Here is a 23,364-nt window from a genome sequence, read left to right on the forward strand (position 1 = left end):
TCTACTCCAAAAAAAAAAAGCCCGACAGATGCCCTAGGCCAGTCCTTTCCAAAGCAGTAACTGAGTCCCAGGACAGCTCTTGCCCAGCGATCCCTGGCGGGGCTGCAGAGGCTGCACCTCTCCCGACCCCGGCAAGGGAAGCACGTTTGGCTTTCACTGGAGCGCTGCTGTCTCCATCTGGCACAGCGGCCCCCAGGGCTCCAGCCAGCTGGCACCGCTCGGAACAGCCTCGGGCTGCTCCACGCTGCACGAGGGAGGAGGCCAGAGGAAAACCAGCACCATAAAGAGATAATTTACAGTCCCATTATCCCATCATCCCCAACTACATGCAGCAGGAGCATGATCTAGGCACACGGCCCATGACCACATGCTTTAAACCAACAAAAAAGTTACATCAGCTTTACTAGAGGTTGATTATAAAAGACGGAAATCTTAACTTAGAGACCGGCCTGTTTAAAGAGGGACACAAGTGGCTCGTAACTTGATTACTTGGAAAAACACTATTCATTTCATTAAATTAAACATAATATGAAAAGTAGATTTACTGTAATAGCTGATCACACATTACAGGCATTCCACACTCCACGATTCATTTATTTTTCACAAGGAAACTGAGGTAACTTATTTGCATACAGGAGTAATGTACTCACTCCTTGCAGACACAAGTTTCATGTATCAGGCTCAGCCCACTCCTGTGAGAACAGCAGGTACAAGCACCCCACTGCAGCACTACCAGAGAGAGGCTCCTCCACAGAACCCTCTGGATGAAGTCAGTATTAGAAACTCTTTACAGAAGAAGCCACCATTAGGACAGCACTCACACAGGGTCTGTCACTGGCACAGCCCAGAGCACAGCAGCAGTTTTTATTCAAGCTGCCACATGCAGCTCCCAGTGTCACTACTCAGGTTGGTGAAATATCAGTCAGAGGAGGAAAAATATATTTTCATCTTTATCTGCTCTTTCTGGTTCATGGCACAACCACACAAACATGACACAGCAATGGTACAACAGCAGCAATGTGCAGAGCTGGTAATTCCTTACACTGTTAAGGAAAGGCACTTGCTCACCCAGAGCTGAAGAGCTGGTTTTCATGTTCTTCACTCACCAGTCCCCATGAGAATGCACAGAAAGGTTCAAATTTCACATCCCTTGCTTTTCTCTGATAAATCAAATATTGCCTGTCCTTTACCTCATTGGCATTCTTCTCACCCAAACCATTTAGCAATTCCATCATGTACTTGTGTCTCACTGGAACCCATATCTAGAACTAGTTTCCAAATTTCAATTGAAGATTTTAAAACTTGTCAGATTTGCTAACTCACCTTCTCCTTAACATCCTTTTCACCACTGCATAAAACAACTTGTCTGCCAGTTTCAATGTATGGGTACAATGTGCTTACAGAATTAAACTGCTTGCTTTATAAAGAACTGCTGTAATAAAGTAATTCTTCATTTTACTGCAAAATTGGAGTTCTGATTTTCTACAGTCAGATTTTTGCAGTACACGGCCTAAGGCAGACAAAGAAAACATCTCCTACTCCCCAAAATCTCTCAATAAGGACATAATTATTACAAAGAGATGCAGAAAACAAATTTAATTTATTGGGGCAACTCTGAAACTTGCATAGCAAGAAAAGTTCTAAGTAGCAGAACTACTATGTGACAAGGAAATACATCACGAAGGGCAGTAAGACAAAATTATGCTGAACACAGTATAAGATAAATTTCCTTGGGGAACAGCCTCATCATTACAGAGGAAAGTCTTGTTCCTCTTTATGCACAGAACTGCAGGAACTTTGAAAATATTTTCATGGCATTTCTCATCCTGTTCTCCACATCAAGAACCAAGAACACAAAATGTAGTCATGAGTGACCAAAGAACTGAGTGTTCATCGTGCAGATAAACATTTCCCATAATAATCTCTCGGGAGGGGATGCTTGCTGAGGGAGCACGGCAGAAGTCAGCAATGCACAGAGGCCAATGTGAATGAGAGCTTCACCCTGGCCACCAGGACAGAGATCCAGTCAGGGGCAAAACTGGGCAGTAATGTGAAAATAATGAAGCACAGCAAAGAAAAACATAAAACCTTAAGACAAATTTTGCATCTGTCCCTGGAGGGCAGAGGGTCACAAAGGCTCACCTAACACAAACGAGGTACTGAAATCAGTCAGCTATCTCAGCTGTCTGCACTCACTGAGCTGTCATACATCTGCTGTGCAATAAATCTCACCTTTATTTACCAAGTATATTGTAGTAGACAAGGTCCCTTAAAATCTGACTTGCAATGCAACAACGAGGCTGATTGCAGAGGACAGAAGTACAAACTGTAATTAGACAAACTTTGTGAAATAACATCAGGCTGTACAAAGACACAAGGAGGGAAAGATACTTTTAAAACAGAAGTTGGCAAGGGGGAGGTAGGCAAAAATAAAGCTTATAAACTGCTGCTTTCTTTCCTTGTGCTGATAAACACTGAAGTAATTCAAGTCTGTACTTGATTCAAAAACAAAAGCCCTTTAAAAACAGAAGCAAAACATACATATAAAAGCCCTGGCAGTCAATTCAGTGAGATGAATCCAAAGCCAAACCCTGTTTAAAAGAGGCTACTTGGATGCATGAACTTCTGAGTGACAAGCAAGGCAAATGGAACTCGGTGCCACATGGGTGTTTGATCCTCCACCATCCCCATCACTAAACTACATTCAAATGCTGCAGGCTCTTTTATGTGTTTAAGAAAAATAAAGGGACTAATAACTAGGTGATTTTTAAATATAATATATTTTAAACTATGGATTAATACAGGGATGAAAACATGGTTTAATATACTAGGGAAGAGCTGCAACACAACTCCAGGTGAAGGCACTAATCACAAAGAAAAGATATTCCAATGATCTCTTGAATGAAATGTAGATTCATGACCTCTACATATTAATTCTACATAAACACAACTCACTGAATGTATGAATAGTTACATTTTCACATCTTACATGTATGTGCAGAAGAGCTCAGCTGTGTGATCAAACCAACCATGGCAAAACCAGCGTGGTACAAGGACAAGACCATTTAAGCTCAGTCAAATCCCAATTCTGACTTCAGACTTACTACCAAGCAATGTCAGTTAGTGAGCTGCCTCTCACCACTACTTGAAATATGAGGATATTTAATATATTTGTCATGTTTAATGTCAGAATTTGTGTCAGGATATGAAAATTTGCACTAGCCCTCAATAGTTTCATTAAAAAGACACTAACTACATTTTAAGTAGTTGAAAACAACTCTTGTTACCAATATCCACTTTTTCTCTTTTTTTCAAGTTTCACCTTGTCTAATACCCAATTTTTTTATTCAATGACAAATTTAGTGCACTGTAGATCTTCACAGACATATTTCCCACCAGGGATATGCTGACATCACCAGTGATACTATGCAAGAGGTAGACAAGAAGAGCCACGTTAATTTCAAGCTCCATTAAACACAGGAAAGGAAGAATAAGAGGGGGAAAAGTTCTCTCTAGCAACTTTAAAAGTAGCAGAGATGGGCAAAAAAAAAACCCAAAAAACCGGGTTTTACAATAGCATTACTTATCACTGAGAGGTTTTAAGAAAAATAAAACCAAACCTTAAGGAGCATTCTACTTAAGTAGAGAAATGGAAAATCTAGAGTATTTGCTGTATTCCACACTCAAAAGAATGTGACAGGACTGCTTGCTGCTAATCAGTTATCAACTGATAAAGTGAATCTCAGGTTACTTTGAGTCAACTGGTGTCAGGTAACAGTTCACTTTACAGATCCTCAAATAGGTCTTGAGACAGATAAAATGATTCTTTCTCTTCAATGAGAGAGATCAGCACCATGGCAGCTGCTCCAGCACCAAAGTAAACCACAGATCGTTCCTGTGGGCCAGTTGCATTGTGTGCTCCCTCTCCCAAACAGAATGCAGGTCTGTGTAACTCTGTACATTGATTCTATTACCAGCTAATGCAGCGAAGTTCTTAGCTTGAATTAAGCCGAGTGTACATAAAGGAGTGCCAAATCAATAGGTAAGAGAATACAACTACCAGGACAGAGCTTTCATCCAGTCAGAACAGATCTATCAGCTTCTAGAACCGTTTCTGCCAAGGCAAGGTTCCCAGTTCAGGCCTCTTGGGTAACATATGGCTCTCCCCACACTCCAACCCTGCTTGCTGACAGCACAGGCCAGGATAACAGAATAAACTGGAATGTCATTAGAGCATTTCACTCACTTGCTCCACAGGTTAACGAGAGACTGAGACAGTGGCTCCAGGCAGCTCTTTCTGTCCAAGTCTAGAAAGGTTCTAACAATGGCTCTTTGCAGGGTGGGGGAAAAAATAATTTCTTTTTTAATAATGTTTTGAACAGGCCAGTGAGATGTGTATGGGTCACCTTTAGACTGCCTTTCTCCTGATGTATAATAAGAGCACATATGTCTCTCCTCACCGTGGATGCTGCTGTGGGCTACAGACACATTACAAACACTTGGAGAACCATGGCAATATAGGTAATAAAAAGCCCAAACCCACCGTTTTAAAGTAGCTGTCAGTCAAGTGAAACAAAGGTGTGGCTAATAAAAATAAAAAAAAACAACAAACAGCCCTATATCTACCAGGAAAAAGAAAGAAACCAGTTTCTTCAGAAGAATTCATAGATCTGCATATGAACAGGAAAAACTGTGGGTGCTTGGTTTAATGTGGGAAACACAAGGTTTTAAACCGAGTTAATGTTTCTCTGGTTTAAAACAAATCAGCCACCACTGGGAATCAAACTAACACTTGCAAGAGTATTTGTAATGAAGAAGGATCCCCAGAGTCCATCCCAAAGGAAAACACTTTGTTTTTGCTCAGCTCAAGGAGCAGTAATTCAGGAGAAGGAGAGTCAGCAATTCACAAGCAGAAAACTTCCACTACCAGTCAGTAACATTTGCCTCAAAATTTGTTACACCAGTTACTGAAACAGAAAATCCTCAAATGAAAGGAGGAGAGTACAAGGTTTGCAAGCAATTTGCAGCTCTGGTTTCACCTTAACGCCACAGATTAAGGCTTGAAACAAAAATGAGGCTATCACCTAACCTTTGTTTGGGGTTTAAAGCTTTGATGGCTTAAAATAAAGCTCAACACATAGTCCAGCAAATCAAACAAAGCCATTCCACCCTGCTCACCTTCACACTACTCCCTGTCATTTCAGTTTAAAAGCTTTCAGCATTAAGCAAATAAAATCGTTGACTGCAGACAAAATTAAAGAGATGCTACAGCTACTCTGACAAACAGCTTGGTTATGAGCAAACCTTTGACTGCTGATAAGACTACAGGAAAAAAAAGAAATAAGCCTTCTTGTCCAACATATCCCTATTTTTTCCTTCATCAGCAAGTGCAGATCCATCTTCTTGCTCTAAAAAAGGGAACGAATACAAGTAGGAAGAAAACTGCATTTATTGTGGCTCCCATTCATGTTAAAAAACAGAGAAGTCCTGATGGCTCAGATCCCACAATTTAAAAATTGCTCTTCACCATCTTCAAGTTCACGGTGCAGGACTAATTCCTAACCTTAAGCCCAGAAACCAACAAGTGATTTTAAAAAACCCCACAAAACAGGATACAAAATAGGGCTTAGCACCACGAGGAAGAGGAAGGTCTTGTATTATGTTCTTCAGCACCAGAGACATAAGCTCAGTGGAGCATTCTCAATCTGGCATATCCCATGTACACCAGGCTCTGCTGAGTAATTTCAGAGCTAAAATCTCATGTCTGGGTATCTCTCACACCAAAGGTCATGTCTTCACACTGAGAGAAAGAGAACGTTACCTTCAGCAGGTCTAAGGACCTTTTAAATCCTTAGTGGTTAGGAACTAAGGAAGATTGCTCAGGAATGAAACTGGAGACCTCCTGAACAATGAAGCTTGCAGTTGACTTTGACACTTCTCATGGGCATTCAGGGAGAAGGCAGTTCCCACAGCACATGGCAAAGAAGAACATCCTTACATCCTTCCTGAGTCACACAGTTCACTCAGGCAGCCACAGCAGAGTACACAGCTGAAAGAGAGACATGCTTCTTGAGTCCTGGACTCCTCTTTCAAGTGCTCCACAGGATTTGTAATCCAGAAGTTTGGTGCACACGCTAAAAACGTTAAAGAAAAACAAGCTAAGATTTCCTTGTTAATTTAAGCAATCCAAAGACCAAGCCTGTGAAGGTGGCACAGCCTGGTGAGGCTCCTGGCCTGTCTGTTACAGTACAGAGCAAATCACCCAAGCAACACCTCCCTGTTCCTGGACAGATACACGGGGCAAGGCCCCTGGGAAGCAAACGTGCCTCAACAGGCACAAGATGAGAAGTTCCACCAGTAGCTTACCCTGAAGACTGCAAGGTCACTTCAGCAAGAACATGACACACTGATTTAGACTGTGAACCACAATACTTGCTACTGAAAACATGACATGGCAGTTATCTGCTAAGTTATTTTAACCTTTTTAACTTTGGAAGTTAGGAAATGAACCAAAGTCATTTCAGGTTTAAGTCTAAGAATTGATTATCTGTCAAAATATTACAAGGAGCCACACACTGAAGTCACAAGTTCATGGGGAGAATGATACCTGACAAAAAGTCATCACATAAAAGCAAATGTTTCTTCATATCTGAAAGGATCAGTTGGTTTATAGGACCCAGGTAAAGAGAGAATAATGGGAAAAACAAGAGAAGCTCTCAAACAGGCAGAAATATGCCAGAATGCAGCTGCTGTCAATGAGAGCACAGCCCCTGACAGGCAATTATTCTTTGATCTATTGGCTGAAGCACTGAACAAACATTCTGAAATTCCACACAGAACCTTGTGCATATCACAACTCTGGTCACAATGACCAGTTGACTTTTATCATCAAGAGCCTTTTCAGGGCAGTGATAGTAAGAACCATTCAGAATGAGACAGTTTTCCTCCAAGGCGTATAGTCCAGGAAGAGGGAATTTAATCATAAATTCAGTTGCCCTTCCAGCAATGAAACCATTACTTACCAACTCCTGGACACAAAGATGCATCTACATGTGTAATTGCTCACTGATGGGGACAAAAGCTACATTCAGCACTGCAAAACAGATTTTTCTCATCTGTAATTCTAAAGGAATAAGCCAAGTGTTTCAAGTGTGACCCTACAGAAAAAAAATGGAAAAAGCTGACACGAAGGTCTGGCACAAGCCTTTTCAGCATCCTCTGTCTGCTCCGTAATTCCTGAATGGGGAGTAGTGGTGACAAATTTAAGGACCTCTTCTGGAGTGTTACTTAATTAAGTGTGAGGTAATTTTCAGATCAAAATATTCAAGGTAAAGTCCATGACCTACAGAAACACGAGCTTTGCCATCAGGTTATTAAACAGATTCTAACTACGGCAAATTAAAACTCAAGAGTTACAAGTCAGAGTCCCAACAATGAAAAAGTCCACCCTAATTTTATGTCACTTTACACACAACTTGAGGTCTAAAACCTAGCTCCAACATTTAATCACAATAACTATCATTTCAAGAGTCATTCTTTGGATTTCTCTGTCATCTCCCGTTCCACTGTCCAGCATGACAGCTTTGTCTTTGCTTAGGCTTCACCACCAGCAACACAATTACACCACGACAATCCCTGTGCCTAGAGCAGCAGTACAAGTGCTGCACTTGAGTGTGGCCAAGATGCAGTGAGAGGAGGCAAGTCCCAGCCTCGCTCCTCGCTGTGGATACAACAATGCACGGTGATGACAGCTCCAATCCCAGCACAGCCAACGCTTCGGGAGCAAACACACTGAGAATCTTCAGCAGAATCCCAGTGCCTACAAAGACACACACATAATTACCTCCTGGTTCTGACTGAGGATTGAAATACATGTTCAGGAGACAGCTTTCCCACTATAAAGCAGGCTTTAGAGCCATTCTGCTGGAAGCACTGGCTGTAAAGCAAACTGAAGCGTGAGCTGGAGCTCGTAAAAGCTTATTCACAGAAAAGGTGCGTATTAAAGCCGACCAGCACAGCACTAAAATGGTCTGCCAAGGCAGAACACGGTGGAGGTACGGCACGAGAACGGACCCTTTCTGCCCCCTGCAGTTCCCACTGCTCCCTGGATTTTCAAGGCCGGCTTAGGAGGGATAGTAGTTACCATTCTAGAACCAGAACCATTTACATCTGGCTCTCACCAACAGCCAAGGCATTTTTACACCTACCTTCATCTGAGCAGCAGTTAAACTGCCCAGTGCCTTCCATAAAGATCAATTACATATATGGAATGTTTCCTGTGATAAACATATAATGTGACTGTCCTCGATCAGGCAATAAAAAGAATATCACTTGCTAATAAACCTTTAATTTAGCCTCATCATTTCTTTGATTAGGATTAAGAAGAATCTTCAGCAATGAATAGGTGCTCTTAAGCAGTCGCAGCTTGCTCCTAAAATATATATACACATATACATAATATATGTGTATGTAAACTATTAAAGGACAAAGGATTGCTTTTGAGTTATATGGACTATCTAGGTAATTTTATTTCTAGTTATTAGACTATAAATACACCACCAAACAGAAAACACCCTTTTCCTAATTTTACACGTAAAACTGTCAGGCATACATATGTACAGAGAATTTCAGTGAATTAAAATTCCATGGAAGAAGGTCTCATGTTCATATACATAAGGGGTGAATAAAGTACCATAACTGTCATTTATAGACTTTCTTCAATCCTTACAAACATAGACAGGGAATTGAATCCCAATTTAGCTACCCAAAATGTTCCCCCATACTGATCATGTACACCCACATATTTCAGGTGGGCTGGATTCAGAAACCCAATTGTTTTCATACTGGCAACCTGCTTAAAAAAAAGTGGGGGGAAAAGCATTTTTAGCATGTACTAGGAAAACTGGTGTTTTTCCTGGGCTGACAGATAATTTTGAAACAATCCTGTTCTGCTTTACGAGCCTGGCTGTGCAAAGAGGAAGTGAGAACAGATTGATTACAATGGAATATTCTGTATTTTCAGCTGTTTTCTTAAGCAATGATGAACACATCCCTGCATTAGATTTCGGAAGGAAAAAGCTGTTGCAGCACACAAGAGGTATGCAGGTTACACAGGATGCTCCATATTTAGAAAAAGGTAATTCTGCTAATGAAATTTTATTTTCATTCTTCCACATAGCACTTGCTTTATATTTGTCTGAGACATCTTCATACCTCACTTGCCATTTTTTTCTTCCACAGCACAGACACTATTTTTTCTCCATTTAAGCTGAAAGCACCATCAACTACATCCCAATTTGTATTTTAACATGCTATAGGCTAAATAAACCCAGATTTTGACTAATATACTCCATAATATCAACCCGTAGGGAATTGTAAGGTATTTAAAACAAGTCTGGCTATACCTTGCAAGGCTATCGAGTAATTAAATCAATTTAAAACGTTTTTCTTCTCAGATTCCATTTTTTCCTCTTTAGGTAAAAAAATTGGGAACTGGATTATCCTGAGAACATGAACTGAGCACAGAGAAATGGTTTGGCACCTCACCCTTTAAGTCCATCCTTCATGCTCTAGTTCTATTATGAATAATAAGCTGAGCAGCTTAATGCAAAGCACTGGGATCACAAAGTTTTCAATGGGTTGTTCCAACAAAAACACAATCCGTGCTGTCCCAAACCCCAAGTTTTGCTCCGTGTAGCTGCTGCCTTCCCCTCCTCAGCCACCAATGCGACGACTGACAGAAATCTGCCAAGTCACTTTGAAGTAAAAACTAGTTGATTCTAGGGAAAAACAGTAATTAGTTGCACAGTACATAGAGCAGCCCTCCAGAAGCATACATGTGTATAAGGATGTTATTACAGGAGATAGGTGGGGAAAAGCACTCTTCCTGCTTTTTGCCTGGATTACAGGGATTTTTCCCAGGCGCCAACCCCTCCTACCCTTCCCTGTACTCCAGGCTGAGCCAGTTCCTTTCCCCACGCCCCACCAGAGCAGGAATCTCCTTTTCCAAGTGGATTATCAGCACGAGCAGCTTTTTTTTTTTTTTTTTTTTTTAAGGAAAACCACACACATAACCGAGCGAGCCGCAGCCCCCGGCGCCGGGACCCGCTCCCAGCCATTGTGCTCCGCGCAGCCCCCCGGGCTCGGGCGCGGCCCCGCGGGGCTCCACAAAGCTCCGCCACAGGCCGGACGTGCCCGGTGCCCCGGGCCTCCCCTCCCCCCGGTATTCCGGGAAACCTCCGGGAGGAGGAGGAGGAGGAGGAGGAGAAGGAGGAGGAGGAGGAAGCGGCGGCGCTGCGGAACAGCCCCGCTGCGGAAAAGCCGCCGGGGCAGGTGGCAGGGAGGGAGGCCCCGCCGGGGCTGCTTCCCTCCTCCATCCCGGTGCCCCCCCTCGCCATCCCGGAGGCACCGAGCGCTTCCTCCTCCCTCCCCCCAGGACCGCGTGCGGGAGCTCGGGCCCACCTGCCCCGTGGGGAGGGAAGGAGGGAGGGCTACAGGGGGACCGGACCCGTCCCCTCCCCGAGGCGGCGGCGGGTGGGTCGGGGAGGGAGGGAAGGAGGGAGGGAAGGGAAGGGAAGGGGGGTGGATGCGAGCCGCCCCCGGTACCTTGCGCTTCCTGGTCTCGGCCGAGCCGCTCCACACGAAGCACTGGTAAATCGCCCGCAGGTTCTGCTTCCAGTTCTCCACCTTGAAGCCGGTCACATGGCAGCACCCGGCCGCCGGCGGACTCATGTCAGACCCCCCCACATCAATCCGCCCGCACACGGGCCGGGCCGGCGGGCAGCGAGCCGGCCCCTTCCCCCGCCCCGCAGCACCGACACGGGCCGGGGCCCCCCCGCCCTCAGGGGCTCCGGCCCCTCACGCCGCCGCCGCCGGGGAGCCGCTGGCACATAGAGCCGGGGCTCCGCCACGGCCCCCCGGCTCCGAACAAAGCGCGGCGGGCGGGCAGCGCGCACTCCCTCCCGCCCTTCTCCCGCACACACAAAGATGGGGCGCTCTGAGGCGAGGAGAAGGAGGAGGCGGCGGCTGTAGCGGCCGCTGCCGCCCCCGGAGTGGCCGCCGCTCCCTTCTACCTCATAGAGGCCGCTGTGGAAGCGGCGGGCGGAGGGGAAGGGAGGGGATGGGGGCGCTGGCGGCGACGACCCCGGCCGCGGTGAGAGCGGGCGTGTGTGGGGAAGGGGGCGAGTCCCCGCCCGCCGCCGCTCCGGCTTCCCCCGCCGGCGCCCGCACGGCTCTTGTCCCTTTAAACCGCCCCCCCGCCTCCTTCGCCGGCTCCTTCCTCCTCCGCCTCGCCCGCGCCCCCCCCGCCCGCCGCGAGCAATGGTCCGAGCCGCTCACTCAACCCAGCCCGCCCGGCCCGGAGTGGGATAGACCAACGGGGAAGGTGCGGGAGGAGCGCCCCCTCTGCCCCGCCGCCCGCGAGGGAGGGAGCGGCGGGGGGAAGGAGCGCGCCGATTGGTCCGTCCACCTGTCAATCTACCCATCTCTAGCGTCTCATTGGTTCCTTTCCCTTTCTTCTCTCCCCCTCCACCCTTCCTACCTAGCATTTCCCCCGCCGGAAAAAGGCGGGACATCCCGGACGATTAACAGCTCATCTGACCAACAGACATAAAGGGTGGGGTCTATGTGGTGGGAGCGGCAGTATGACTGGCTGGGATGGACGTCAGTCACGCTGCAGGCGGAGAGCGGGTTGGCTGTGTCCGCGAGGGGGGCGGTCCCTCCCAGAGCGGCCTGCGCTGCTGTCACATCCGCTGGTGCCGCTCTCGCCGTTCCCTCAGTGGCTTCCTGAGGGGAGCGGGGTCTCCTGAGGGGAGAGCGATCCCCGGGCTCCCGGGAGGGCTCCGCGCCACGCTCCGACCGGCTCCCAGGACCATATATGGCCCCTCCATACCGCCAGCCTGCGTCCTGGTGTTCCACAGGGAAGAAACAAAAGCGGTGTATAACCAGAACTGGTGTTATTTCAGCTTTTTCCTATACAAGGAAATGGGAGGACAGTGAAAAATGTTGGGATCTGTACATAGTTTTCAGCTTGTATGCCACACACACTATAGGGTTACATAATGGAGTGAGGCAGGGGGGAAAGGATGGGAATTACGCCGTGGTTTCTCAAGAGTGAGAGTGGAGGCTTTGCAGAGGCTTCTTAGACAATCACTGCAAACGCTGTGCAACAAGGAAATAAGTGGCAAAGTGCCACCACGTTATTTCACCAATCCCATTTTTCAGTGCATGCTAATCCCATTCCTCAGAAGCTGCAACCTTGAAATCTTCACCTTGCAGATCCCCACATAGCGTCCAGTTTCCTGACCTGCTGCTGCAGCTTGCCAGAAATAAATACAAAAATTTGTGACAGTCACCTGAGGACTTTCCGTTTCCTCCAGAGGTGCTGCTGGTTTAAAAAGAAAGCAAGGTAAATAGTAGGAAGCTTGGTTTATGATCTGTATGTAGCTAGAAGGTTTGGTGGCAAAGCAGGGCTGAGCAAAGAGCTGGGTTTGTGCCCCCAGGCTGAGGCAGCAGCAGGACACGCTGTCCCTCTGCGTGGGACACCTGTAATTGCTGCTCCTCGTGGCTCACACTACTTATTAGCCTCTCCCAGAAATCCCTCTTCCACCCAGTCTGGGGATTATACTCCAGTGATAAACCTGGAATTGCCCCACAGGTGGAAAAATAAAGGTGCCAAGAGCCAGGAGAGGACCCGATTATCCCGCTGTGTACACAAATTGCACTGAATGTTTCAGAAGATTATGAGTGGAATGTGGAGGGAGGCTGTACCCTCTCTTTGACCCTGTGTAATCATTAGACCTATTAAGTCATCACAGTGCAGCCTACAGCTCCTTGGAATGGGAGCAGCAATTGGTGCTGCACCCATTCCCGTGTTAACCCAACTTCCAGGAGAATTAACCAGTTTTCAAAAGCAGGAGTCAGAGCCAGGCCCCTTCCCTGAGAAAACCACCCTCAGAAAAGAGGGAAGTTAAGGATTACCAGCTCAAGGTGCATAGAAGGGAACAGGATGGGTGATTAGTGTCCTAACAGCATCTAATAATTATTCTCTGAATATTTCCAATTAAACAAAGCCTCCGATACTGCTACACTCTAAATACAAGCAGAAAGTTATTCTTATTCTGCACCAACCTACTGTTACTAATCTGGGGCTTTTCTCCATGGCTACCACATCAAAACAGGAGATAAAGATAAAAGAGAGAATTTCTGCCAATGAAATTTAAGTCCATCTCACTGAAAAAACAGGATACCAAAGAGACAATACATATGTTCAAGGTCCTGCAGACTCTGAAATTTTCACAGAGATTTCTCTGCCACTCTGTCTTGCAGAGTCCCTGTGTTTACTCCCTTTAGGGTGTGCTGTCTTATGCAGAAATAACAAGAATTGTGAGTTTAAATACAATTGCTTTAAGAAACACATATTTTAGTGGTTCTCTTTCAAGGAGAGAACCTTTGAAAAAATACTGATCTTTCTCTGGCTACTTCCAGAACAATTAGCACAGTTACCTACTCCTGTCCTGGAGGTTTCTGACCCTGCTGAGGGTGTGAGGAGCATCCTCTGAGCCACAAAGGACCCACATGGAGGATCCTACATGGAGGACACCCATCCTGGACCCCACCTGGTGAGAGCCACTGTCACTTCCCAAAGGCAGCAATGCAGAAATTTAAAGATCAACTCTTAGGGGACATTTCCAAAGTGTAGGTGTTACCTTTCAAACTTAAAGCTCCCCCAGGGTTCCCTTGGCACCTTATCTCCATAAAAGGGGTTTACTTATGCTAGAAATTCAACTTGGGCTTCTTGTGGTAAATTGGAACCAGAGTAAAAATCCACTTAGGAACAGTGTAGAAAACAGTGGCTTTTGAGATTTTTTTGAGGCCAGCTCCTGATTTGGGGGGCTTGAGGCAAAACTCTACACATGTCATTAAACCCTTTGCTTTCTGTCCTGTGAAGACACCAGAATCTTTCCTATGAAGTGTAAAAACTTCCAACTCTACCAACACTTCTTGCTTGTTGCAGCCCACACACTAAAGGCGACACAACAGCACAGAGCAGCAGCCAAAACAAAACAGGAGTGGAAAACAGTGACAACATTTTGTCAGGTAGTAATTGTCAAATCAGGGCCTGCTTGCTGCACACACACACACACACAAGTTTACAAGTTTGCTGTAGTTTAATTTACTCTTGGGCATAGCTTGGGAATGTTTCTAGAAAAAAACCTTTTGGTGCAGCAGATAGCTTGGGAAAGGATTTGCCTCTGGGGGGAAGAAGCAGTTTCATTCTCTCCTGTGTCTCTTAGAAGAATTTTTAATTTTAAAGCATTGATGATTATGCTAATTAGTGCTTACCCTCAAATGCCAGTGGAATATAAATGTTGATAGTAGCTAAAACACACTGCAAATGTGCAGCAAAGTCTTCCTCCAGAGAGGCATCTGCGTTCCATGATAGCTCAGCTGGGGAGAAGCAGCATTCTTCACATGGAGGAGCAGAGTAACTGCCTCTTCTATCCATGTCATCCCAAGGTGGCACTTGTAGGCTCCTCTAGATAGCCATGAATCAGCTGTCACCTCATCACCTGGGCATGCTTTGCCATGATATGTGTTAAAATGTCCAGTTTCATTCTTAGGTAAACAGGAACCTTTCCCTTTGTCCAGGTGTGTGAGCAGCATCAAGGATTTGGGTAGGATTCCTCCCATAACCCTGGATTACAAGTGGAGCTGGCCTAAGTTTGGACCTGCAAGAGGCTGAAGGCCCTGGCTCCACAAGTGGAATTGAAGGGGGGTGTTCAGGAGCTTTGCTCCTGCAAGCACAAAGGCTCTCCATGCTAATAACCAGTATAGAATATGGGAAGATTCCTTAGTACCTCTCCTGCTTTTCTTCAGGCACTCTAAAAATACAAGTTCTTCCACATTCTAAAAGGAAAGAACTTACAGAACTACTATGCTTACCTAAACACACACAGAAAAATATTTCAAAGCCTAAAAATAACACTATTACCTCTTAAAAATTACCCTATTTTTAATCTTCAGGATTTTTTTTTCCCCTGAGCTCAACTCTTTTGTCATCCAAGCATTGTAAACTTCCATGCAAGTAGGACTGCCATTGCTTAATCCACAGGCTTTAAAGCAGATGAGGCTGAATGTCTGGCTGCAGGGCTAAAAGCTCTGGAGATACCAGAGGCAGAATCCATTGTGTGATTCTGCCTGAAGCTGATTGCTTCTGAATCCCTGTGAAGTTCAGCTGAGTTACCTCAGACACCTGAAGGTTTGTAGGGGAACACTGGTACCTGTCATTTATCTTGGGGAAGGAATACTGACCTTGCTACAAAACCAAAGGGGTTGGAAAGTCCCAGCTATGCCAGCTTCTCTAAAAAGCCTGGTTTTCATCCCAGTCCATCAGTAATGGCACCTGGTAGGTGCCAGAGCAGAGATTTCCACATGGCTCAGTCTTAGCTTAGGACACAGTGGTTTCTTGAATCCACAACATTCCATGATAAAGGATTGGTTCAGCTGAGCAGACCCTGCCAGAAGGATGATTGTCAGTCCCAGGGCTGCACAGACAGGTGGATTTCAGTGGTTAAAGCTGACTTTGGATTCATGGCCCCCGTATAGCAAATTTAAAGGTACTGACTCTAAAATTCCTTGTCTTTGAGATCTTTTGCAGACCTCTTTAAAGCGGTGCACAAGACTCCAAGGATTCATGGCCTGTGGATTGAAAATAGTCCTAGAAAAACACAATGCCTCTGCTTATTTTTCTGCAGATCCCTCGTTAGATTTCCCGTCAGCGCTGTCAGAGGGTGAAATCTTGGCCCCAGCTGAACTCAACAGGAATTTTGCCACCGACTTGAATGGAGCTAAAATGTCACTCCTGCTATTTGTCAAGGCAATTACATCCAGACAATACTTTTAACATCTGGCTTCAAGTGAACACACAGAGCAGTTCACTCCCTCAGTCTCTGAAGGCAACACAGGACATTGGCTATCTCCATAAGAAATGAAACATTTGTCCTTGGCAAGCTGCTTGTAATGAAGAGGGGATCCATCCAGTGACATCCAGGAACCAAGTCCCTGTTCCTCAGCCTATAGTTATTGGCAATAGCATCAATAGATTTTCTGTCACTTTCTGGGAAGAATGTCAAAAGCACCCATGTACTGTTGCAAGTCATTCTCTTGTAAAAACTTTGTTTAGAACAGCAGATCTGGCCTCATCTGTGGTTTCTCACAGACAAGGGGGGTTTTCACCCAGTTCATCTCCTGTTTCCCAAGGCACTGGAAGGTCCCTTCTTAGGTCAGGGAGCAGCATTTCTATCTAAACCTTTCTCTGAGTATGGTGGTCAAAGGTAAGGCTGAAGGACAACTGATTATAGGAGAAAAAAATGGTGTGAGCTCATTTCATTTTCTAAAAACCCACCTGAGACAAGGCAATATTGATTTATTGCAAAATATAAAGGTTAGGTCAACCTCAAGTGGGGCACACCTTCTCCTGGTAGGAAAAAATGAAATCTTATATATAGGATTACTTGATCAGTGGTGATTAGAAAAATCTATTTGAATGGGAAGAATCACAGGATCATAGAATGATTTTGCTTGGAAGAGATACTGAAGATAATCCAGTTCCAGCCCCATGCTGTGGTCAAGGACACTTTTCACTAGAACAGGTGGCTTCAAGCCCCGTCCAACCTGGCCTTGAACACTTCAGAGATGGGGCATCCACAACTTCTCTGAGTCACTGGATGATGTCTGGAAGAACAGAGATGTACAAAGAGGGGGGTTTTTATGCATCAGGTAGGCAGGGATCTGTTCCCAGCTGGTGAGCTGCTGTACTGCTCACCTGTGCAAAACCAGCTTCCCTTGGTCTCCTTCCATCCCCTGGGATGCAAAGCCAAACTCAGTCACCAGCATCTGATGAGCCTTAATTCCCAGCACTTAAATAATTAGCTTCTCAAATGTACAAAAACAACTCTCATTTTCTGGATTAATGAGGGGAGCTGGGTTCCACTGAGCACAGCTATTATGGAGCTGCTAATGCAGGGTTGGATTCCATGGCTGCCACTGAGCACGGAGCCCTGGGACAGCAGGAACACGGGGAGAGCAACGCTGCAGGGCAAAGTGGGAGCCAGCAGGGGAAACCCTGGCACTGCTTGGTGGGTTTATGCAGGGAGGGTTTGATTTCTGTGTCTGCTGAGTCTCCTCATTGATGATGATGATGCCACATAACCCAGATGAAGGCTGAAGCTCAGGCAGATACCGAGGGTGGGGAGTTTGCTTTAATCACAGGCCAGGTAAAGGCAGTTTCTGAAGCTGGGTAACAAAAATGTGACACAAACAGAAACTTAAATCTTAGGATGTCACACAGCAGCTTCTGCCCAGTTTCTGTAGCCAGAGCAGTAGGGAATGGTGAGGAGCTGGAAGGCTACAGTGGAACTGGAATATTCTTGTCCTCTGTGTTCATTTGGCTGAGAAGTTGGTAGGAAACTGGTTACAAAAAGTCAATCTTGCCTCATTTTGGCAGGTACAGGCATCTAAACTCATCAAAACAGACTTCTGTTCTCTCTTTGGGATCTTGGCACAGGGCTGGCGAGTTTGTTTTTCCCAAATGGAAGGAGAGGGGACTGAGGAAATGCCAGCCTGCAAAGGCTGCCTTGCTCTGCCCTGGGAGGTTTAAACTGGGGCCACATGAATGGACAGCTCAACACTGTTGGGACTGTTCCCTTCCTCTCTCTGTGTCCCTGCTTCCCTGCCTTGGACATGGAATAAGGAGGAGAGAAAAATTGCAAAATCAGGGAATTTGAGATGCAACTGCAGCCACTCAACAAAGTCATGCAGCTTCTCAGAGAACTGGAGATCAAAAGGCCTGGAGTGTTGATTTCCTCAAATTCTTAAGCCATCAAAGAGCCCTTCAGTACATGTCATTCTCCCCCACCCATTAGTACATCCCAGTTAGTGGTCATGCAGCCCTGGCTGTGGATTTGGGGCTAAATATCTTCTCACACTGAAGATCTCCTCCAACAACATGGCCTCAAGCACATAACATCTGTCACATTTGCAAACCAAACCAAACCAAAACTTTTGACCTCTGTAAGACAAGTCTGAAATTGCAGTGGAAGCCCTGGGTTAATCAAGAACCTTGGTGAAGATATAGCAGGAGTTGAGAGGTGAACAGGGAAATTCATGGAACTGAGATGGTTTATGCAGAAAAGGTCCTGCTGCATTCAGTGCCAGGCACCAGGGACACCAGGGCCCTGCAGGTGCTCAAGAATCTCAGCACCTTCCCCAAGCAGGAGCACTTCCCTGGAGGTGGCCATTCAAAATTAAGCTCCTTTGAAAATGCATGGATGCTGCCTCTCATGTCAGGGCTTGTTGGACCACTGACTCCAGAGGAGTAATTTAGCTGAAGCAATCAGGAAATAATTATTACAGTGGAGAGTTAAAAGACAGTAATTAAACTGTATAAATAAATAACTGAAGTGACTAAAAAAGTCCACCCAAAGCCTACTTTTGGAGCACTATTTAATGTAAATGAATCACTTAGTGGACAATACAACAATCATCTGTTCAGCTTCTATTCATTATCAAAAACAATACAGAAGGATTGGCAGGGAATAGCCATGTGCCAGAGGGAGCCCTTTAGGAAATACCACAGAATCTGGACTGGCTTTTGTCTGTTCTTCTATTGTGTTCTGACAATGCTCTGCTAATGAATGTCCAACGTCATTTCAGTTGTCTTTTCCTTTTTTTTTTTCCCCAAAACCAGATCAGTGGCAATCTTGGCCTTCTAGGGTTGCTTGTTCCTGTTGGGAAGACTTCCACACATTATGTATCAGTTCAGCCAAGGTCCAAGAGGCTGAGGATGTGTTGTCTCAGGCCCTCTGGGAAATCCCACTGTAGCCGATGAGACAAAATCCTTTGATTTGGGCAAAAATCCACCAAGTTTTAAAGAAATCATCACGTATCTCTGAAAGATGCAGTACTTCAGTGAGTTGTATACTCAGTAAATTTGTCTTTTGTTACTCTATTTGAAAGGACAATAACCTCATTCTGAGAAACAAGCTGCTTTTCCATAGGGAGTATTTGCACTGATCATTCCCAGCATTATCATGGGAGTTATCTGCAGGAAGCTGCAGGCTAAAGGGAATCCCCAGCAGGAATCTGGGGAGCTAAACCCAGCAGACAGACACCCATGCTAGAACAAACATAAGTAAGACAACACCAAGCACTAAAATGGTGTCACTATGCCTCAGAATTGATAATCCACTGACATTCCCATCTCTGAGGAGTTGCTGGTTTGGAATAGCTCCAAGTTCCCACCTGAGGGTGCAGCAGGTACCCAGAGGGGTTCTCTTTTCTGACCTGGCTCTTTGGCTCACTCCTGCATTGCTGCTGCAACTTTCAGCTCCTGCAGCGCTGCTGGTTGGACTCTGAGGAGCCCTGCAGTGCAAAATCACTGTGACAGTCTGAGTTAAGAAAAAAGGACAACAGTGATACACTTAAGAAAATAAATAGGCTTTTCTGCTGAGAAAATGCACGTGGAATAGCATCCAGATTTCACTTTTCAATGCTGTCTCTGAGGCTGTTTTATTTTGTATTAAAGAAAATCTGAGGCTCTGCAGCAAATTTCTGCAGCCAGGGTTTTCTGTCAAATCCAGTGACAATGGAGGATGTGGGTTTCTTGTTAAAGCTATCTAGAATTTGAGATAGAAATGCACACTTCATAAAATCTTGCTCTGAGCTCAGTCTTCCAAATAAAGCAGAGATGGCATCAAACCCTCCAGGGCCTTATGCCTGCAAAATCCCCACCAAGTTGACTGCAAGCTTGGTGAGCAATTTGGGAGTTTTACTCACAGCATGAACTCAGAATGCCACTGAAGGTGGGACCTGAGGGTTGACAGCCCCTCTGGGGGCTATTTCTGCTATTCCTATTTCCAGCTTCTCCTTGGCCTTCAGCTGGAGATCACTGGGGCTGCAGGATGGGTGGCACATCTCCCTGTGTCACCACAATGCTCGGAATAGCAGCAGAACCTGAAATGATTGCTGGCTTGGATTGGGGATGCACAGCCCAGCTGCCACCTCGGGGCAGGACTGGCACCTCTGACAGCGAGCTGGGCCAGCAAGAGCCAAAATCCACCCTCCTGGAACTGCTGCACTCCTTGGGAGGCACCAGTAGTGTTACAGCCACCTCCAGACTTACAGATCTTGGGACCTGCGAGGCCAAGCTGCCAGGTGGTTACAGCACCCTAAAACTGCAATCCTGAGGGCTGCCCTTTCACTAAAATAATCTGTCACTGGGCTTGGGCAGAGGAGGAAAACTGCTGAGGAAAACTGGAAAACAGGAAAACTGCTGAGCTTCTGATAAACAGTAGTTCATTTTGCAAGATCGTTGCCACCATTTGCACTAATTGACACTTTTTTTATAGTAATCTCTGTTAAAACACAGAATTTATCAAGTATGCTTTTGGTAGGAAAAGAAAAGCTGATTTTGTTAATGCTCAGTATATTAAAGGCATCATCCTTATTTTGGGAGAAAGAAAACCCAAAATAACTACCCTCCCTTGTTTAATAAACTTCCCCTAAAATATATTTTAAAAAATTTATTCAGTAAAGTTCTGTTCCTCCCTGCTCTGGTTAAGAATTCTTTTTGTTAGTCCCTCGAGTGGATGCTTAAGTCAGGTCTCGCTGTAATTACACACCTCGCAGCAGTGCGGGAGACTTAATTAAGAGAGTCACTGGAGGTGTGTTGTCAGACAGACACAACCCAGGGCTGCTGGAGGAGGCACCAGCATCCAGCTGCAATGGGCATGTTGGGGAAGAAAATTCAAGTTTGCAGAAGATTTTGAGATCCTATTAAAAAAAAAAAAAAAAAGAAAAAGAAAAGAAAAAAAAAGCAGCGTGGACACACCCAGCAGCCTCTGTTCAAAGCCCCTCAACTCCATCATCAGGGAGTCTGTGGTTTTAAAAATCTCTCTGTACTCACCAGGAGACGCTCTGCCACACGGCAAGATTTCAGATTCTCTCCTCCCCTCCTCCCAAAAGTGTGACTCACCAGTTTCAAATGGTGACATTTCATTCCCAAACTATTCCGGGAGCAGCTGGCTCCATAGCACATGGGGATGTGGGGAGAAGGGAGGAGGGAAGGAAGAGCCAGCTTGCACAGTGCAAACCACTCATTCTCTCCCCCACACAGGTATGTTGCTTTTACATCTCAGAACCACGTAATTTGGGACACGCTGGCAAATTCCATCGGAGGAAAACAATAAAACAAGCACATTTCAGGGGGAAAACAACAAAAAAAATCTGCACGCGCCAGTGATGCAATTCCTGGGTCACCAAACCCCTTCCCTGTCAGGCAGGAGGGACTGGGAGAGGGGTTTGCTCTCCAGATGGGAGATGTGAGGAAATGCCCTGTCCCCCCTTCTCACTGGGTGAATTTCTGTGTGATCAGGGTCAGGCTTTAGTCAGCATCAATATCTTAATAACGATGAACAAATGCATGTGCAGTGGGACGCTAACAGGGGAATAGCACAGAAATCCGTGTCAGCCCCGGTCCCCAGAGGAGTTTTGTGTCCCACTGCAGTTCGGCATCGCTGTGTCCCTGCTGTGGGGACATCGCTGCCATGAGCGCAACGTCCTGCATGTGAGGAGTGAGGTGCTGCGGGCACACACAGGATTCTGCAGGCACAGAACCCCGGGAAATTCCGAGCGGGGAAGGACCCACAGGGATCACCGAGCCCGACCCGGACGTGATCGGCCCAGCCGGGGATCGAACCCTCCACCTTGGCGTTGGCAGCAGCGGCCGGGGCGGTGCTGGGGGCAAGAGCGAGGTCTGGGGCTGTGACTGAGCGTGGCTGTGGGGTCAGAGCTGGCACCCAGCCCCATCTCCAGCCCAGCCCAGCCCCAGCCCCATCCTCAGCCCCAGCCCCAGCCCCATCTCCAGCCTCAGCCTCATCCCCAGCCCCAGCCCCAGCCCCAGCCCCAGCCCCAGCCCCAGCCCCAGCCCATTCATCGACGTTCGCCAAAGCGGGGAGGGAGCTGTGCGCGATGGGACCCGCCGGCAGAGCCGGGGTGCCCGCGGGCACTGGCACAGCCGCCTGGCACCGAGGCACTGGCGACACCACTGGGGCTGCAGGGACCATCCCCAGGGAGGCGACAGCCCCAGGGAGACGTGGCGGGGCCCCAGCCGCTGGTTCTCCCCGTGTGTGCCGGATTGGAACAGGCTGTCACAGCCCAGCCCAGCCCCGTGCATGTCTGCACAGGAAATGTTTGATTACAGCTTCATTCATCCCCTCGGCTGCCGTTGGAAAAGGGGACGCTGTTCCTGTGGCTTTCTCTGCCCGGCAGCAGCCTGGGACCTTGTGCTGCCCAGATCCAAGCCTAATTCCTATTTTTTCCTTGGGGGAGCCCCACTGAAAGCAGCGCTCATTCACGAAGAGGAGCTGCTCGCTGCTCGATCCAGGCATGCAGCAGCAATGACCTTGGCTAGGTAACCATCTCCTGAATACAAAAATGGATATAAAAGCAGCAATCCCCTTTTTAAAAAACACCCAGTTTTCTGCTAAGGTAGGGAAAGGCAGTGGTTTGTTAAATAAATGCGTCTGTCAGGGCTGGATTTCTTTCCCAGCTTCCCTAAATGCCCTTCACCAGCAGAGAGGGGGAGGGGACCTGCTCTTTGAAGCCTTTTCCTTATGGGAATAGAAAACACGGAAAGAATTCAATTCTCTGCCACAGCCCAGCAGCGCTGATCCACACTTCAAACCCCAAAGCCCGGGAGCCCGGCGGGCTGGTGGGTGCTTGGAGCCTGCAGTACCACAGATTAGCCTTGTTCGATATCCAGCATCATTAAGTGTCCCCCGTGGTGTTAAAGCACAGAAAAAGGGGCAGGAATGGAGACTGGGGAAGAAAAAATTAGGAAATTCTGTGCAGAAAGAACTGCGGTTATCCAAATCTTTGATCAAAGCACCCTCTAGTGAAGAACAGGCTCCTTGCAGCTGGCAGCGCTCTGGGCAGCTGCACCAACATTTGCCTTTCACCACAAGTTTGCTGCTAAAAAACCCCAAAATCACCCAAATATGAACAGCTCGTGCTGGATACGAACGATCAGGAACATGCCCCAAAAATTGCTGCTCTCTCCTTAAATCTTTCTGAGTGGAAACGCGTTCCTGTGCTCCCCTGATCTCCCACCAGAGAACCTCAGCCCCCTGAATCCTGCAGGGAACGAGGCACCACAGGAAGAGAAGGATTTCCATGTTGTAGTTTGGGAGCTAAGGAAAAGAAAAGGTAAGGGAGCGGTCCAAGGTCGTGCAGGAAGCCAGAGGCAGATCCGGGAATAGAGATCAGCCACCCTGGACCCAGGGATGCCTGAACAATAGCACAGCC

The 23,364-nt window shown here is 46.6% G+C and overlaps 1 protein-coding gene and 1 long non-coding RNA gene across 3 annotated transcripts in view; one reads left to right on the plus strand and one right to left on the minus strand.

The window, feature by feature from the left end:
- The window catches only part of USP22 (ubiquitin specific peptidase 22), an 88,871-nt gene extending 77,511 nt beyond the window's left edge, over window positions 1-11,360 (minus strand). Inside the window, exon 1 of one of the 2 annotated variants that reach the window (XM_054643456.2) lies at window positions 10,606-11,360. In XM_054643456.2, coding sequence (XP_054499431.1) covers window positions 10,606-10,731 — 126 coding nt within the window. In that variant the 5' untranslated portion in view covers window positions 10,732-11,360. The remainder of the gene's footprint in view (window positions 1-10,605) is intronic. The other variant, XM_054643455.2, reaches the window with a different exon arrangement.
- A 463-nt stretch (window positions 11,361-11,823) lies between these two features.
- LOC143695348 (uncharacterized) lies at window positions 11,824-16,229 on the plus strand. The gene is made up of 3 exons (XR_013184455.1): window positions 11,824-12,406; window positions 13,486-13,619; window positions 15,756-16,229. It is a non-coding gene; the product is annotated as an uncharacterized LOC143695348 (long non-coding RNA).
- The last annotated feature ends 7,135 nt before the right edge of the window (window positions 16,230-23,364 follow it).

The sequence above is a fragment of the Agelaius phoeniceus genome, chromosome 16, assembly GCF_051311805.1.
Source record: "Agelaius phoeniceus isolate bAgePho1 chromosome 16, bAgePho1.hap1, whole genome shotgun sequence".
NCBI classification, from domain to species: Eukaryota; Metazoa; Chordata; class Aves; order Passeriformes; family Icteridae; genus Agelaius; species Agelaius phoeniceus.